Source organism: Eimeria mitis, genomic scaffold (assembly GCF_000499745.2).
Source record: "Eimeria mitis Houghton genomic scaffold, Emh_scaff8763, whole genome shotgun sequence".
Taxonomy (NCBI): Eukaryota; Apicomplexa; class Conoidasida; order Eucoccidiorida; family Eimeriidae; genus Eimeria; species Eimeria mitis.
In genome coordinates, this window is record NW_024016483.1 from 1 (window position 1) to 1,737 (window position 1,737).

At 62.9% G+C, this 1,737-nt stretch overlaps 1 protein-coding gene across 1 annotated transcript; it reads right to left on the reverse strand.

The window, feature by feature from the left end:
* Window positions 1-106: 106 nt before the first annotated feature.
* Window positions 107-1,680, reverse strand: EMH_0095770 (uncharacterized protein; the record flags this gene model as incomplete). Its single annotated transcript, XM_038023208.1, has 2 exons — window positions 107-371; window positions 611-1,680. The coding sequence occupies 2 exons, from the start codon at window positions 1,678-1,680 to the stop codon at window positions 107-109; spliced, it is 1,335 nt and encodes a 444-aa protein (XP_037879062.1).
* Window positions 1,681-1,737: the final 57 nt, after the last annotated feature.

Sequence of the window (1,737 nt, forward strand, 5' to 3'; positions counted from 1 at the left end):
CTGCTGCTGCTGCTGCTGCTGCTGCTGCAGATCCGGGCATGACCTAGGACACCGACCCAGCTGCTGCTGCAGCTGCAGCGAACCGTCTGAGGCCATCGACCGCAACTCAAGCGGCAGCAGCCGCAGCTGCAGCAGCGTTGTTGATGTTCGTTGCTGCTGCTGTTGCTGTTGCTGCTGCAGTTGCTGCTGCAGCTGCTGCTTTAGCTGTTGTTGCAGTTGCAGTTGTAGTTGCTGCTGCAGCTGCAATTGCAGCTGCTGCTGCAATTGCTGTTGCAGTTGTTGTTGGAGTTGTTGCTGCAGCAGCAGCTGTTGCTGCTGTTGCTGCTGCTGCAGCAGCAGCAGCTTCGCCGCCTTCTCCTTCTGCATAGATACTGCGTCAGGGGGGCCCCTAGCAACAGGTACCGCCTCAACAGAAACAACAGCACTCTGCGTGAGGGGCCCATTGTATCTTCTGGTGTCTCCTGAGGAGAAGAGGAGACTGGTGGGTTTCACGAAGCCCGCAGCACCCCCGCTGCTGCTGCTGCTGCTGCTGCTGCTGCTGCTGCTGCTGCTGCTGCTGTTGTTTGTGCTGCTGCTTGCATGCGCCGCAGGCAAAGGAGACAATACACACCGCGGCAGTGTCTCCCCCGAAGAGGGAAGGGGGCCCTCCTCAGCACCCCAAGGGACTGGAGACAGCCGCACGCCCCCTTTGCTTCTCTCTTCTGCTGCAGCAGAAGCAGCAGCAGACGCAGCAGCAGCAGCAGCAGCACACACCAACAAAGGACTCAGAACAGCAGGAGGAGACAAACACCTGCTCTCCCCTGGAGACAGAGGAGCACCAGCTAGCAACCCAGGGAGGGGGCCCCCGCCATTCTGCTGCTGCTGCGGGGCCCCCCGCGGGCGCGCCCTGGCCACTGCAGCAGCAGCAACTGCAGCAGCAGCAGCAGCTGCTGCTGCTGCTGCTCCGCCCTGCTCCTCCTGCTGCTGCGGCTCAGCAGCAACTGCTTCAGACGCTGCTGCTGCTGCTGCTGCTGCTGCTGCTGCAGTCTCCTCACGCCGCCGCTCCTCCGCTGTCTCTGCAGCTTCTCCTTCTGCTGCCTGTGGCGCTGCCGTGCTTGTGCTGCCATCACTTAAGCTGTTGCTGCTCGCTGTGTGGCTGCTGCTGCTGCTGCTGCTGCTGCTGCTGTTACTGTTGCTGCTGCTGTTGCTGCTGCTGCTGGTGTTGCTGCTACTGCGTCCCGTGCTGCTGTCGGTGTGCGGCGGCAGGGTGAGGGCCAGGGGCCCCTGCTCCCTCCCTCTTGCTGCGAGCAGCAGCCTGCTGTGGGGGCCCCCCGTTGCTGCTGCTTCTGCTGCTGCTTCGGGGGCCTTCAGGGGCCCCTCTGGCCGCATGAGAGAAGGCAGCGAAGACAGGTGCACCTGCAGCATCCCCTGCTTGATCCAGCGCGAGCTGCTGCAGCAGCTGCTGCTGCAGCTGTTGCTGCTGCAGCTGCTGCTGCAAGCGCTGCTGCTGCAGCAAACTCCCGATAGCCCCAGACGAACTCCCACTGCCTGAGCCGCTTGCGCTGCTGCTGCAGTACATGCCCTCTGCTGCTGCAGCTGCTGCTGCTGCTGCAGCTGCTGCTGCTGCAGCTGCTGCTGCCCCCTGCACCTGACGGGGGACTGCAGCTGAGATGAAAGACAAGAGGCCCCTTCGCTGTGCATGCAGTTCTCTGCTCCTGTGTTTGCGTTGGTTTTATTCGCTGGAGCAGCAGCAGCAGC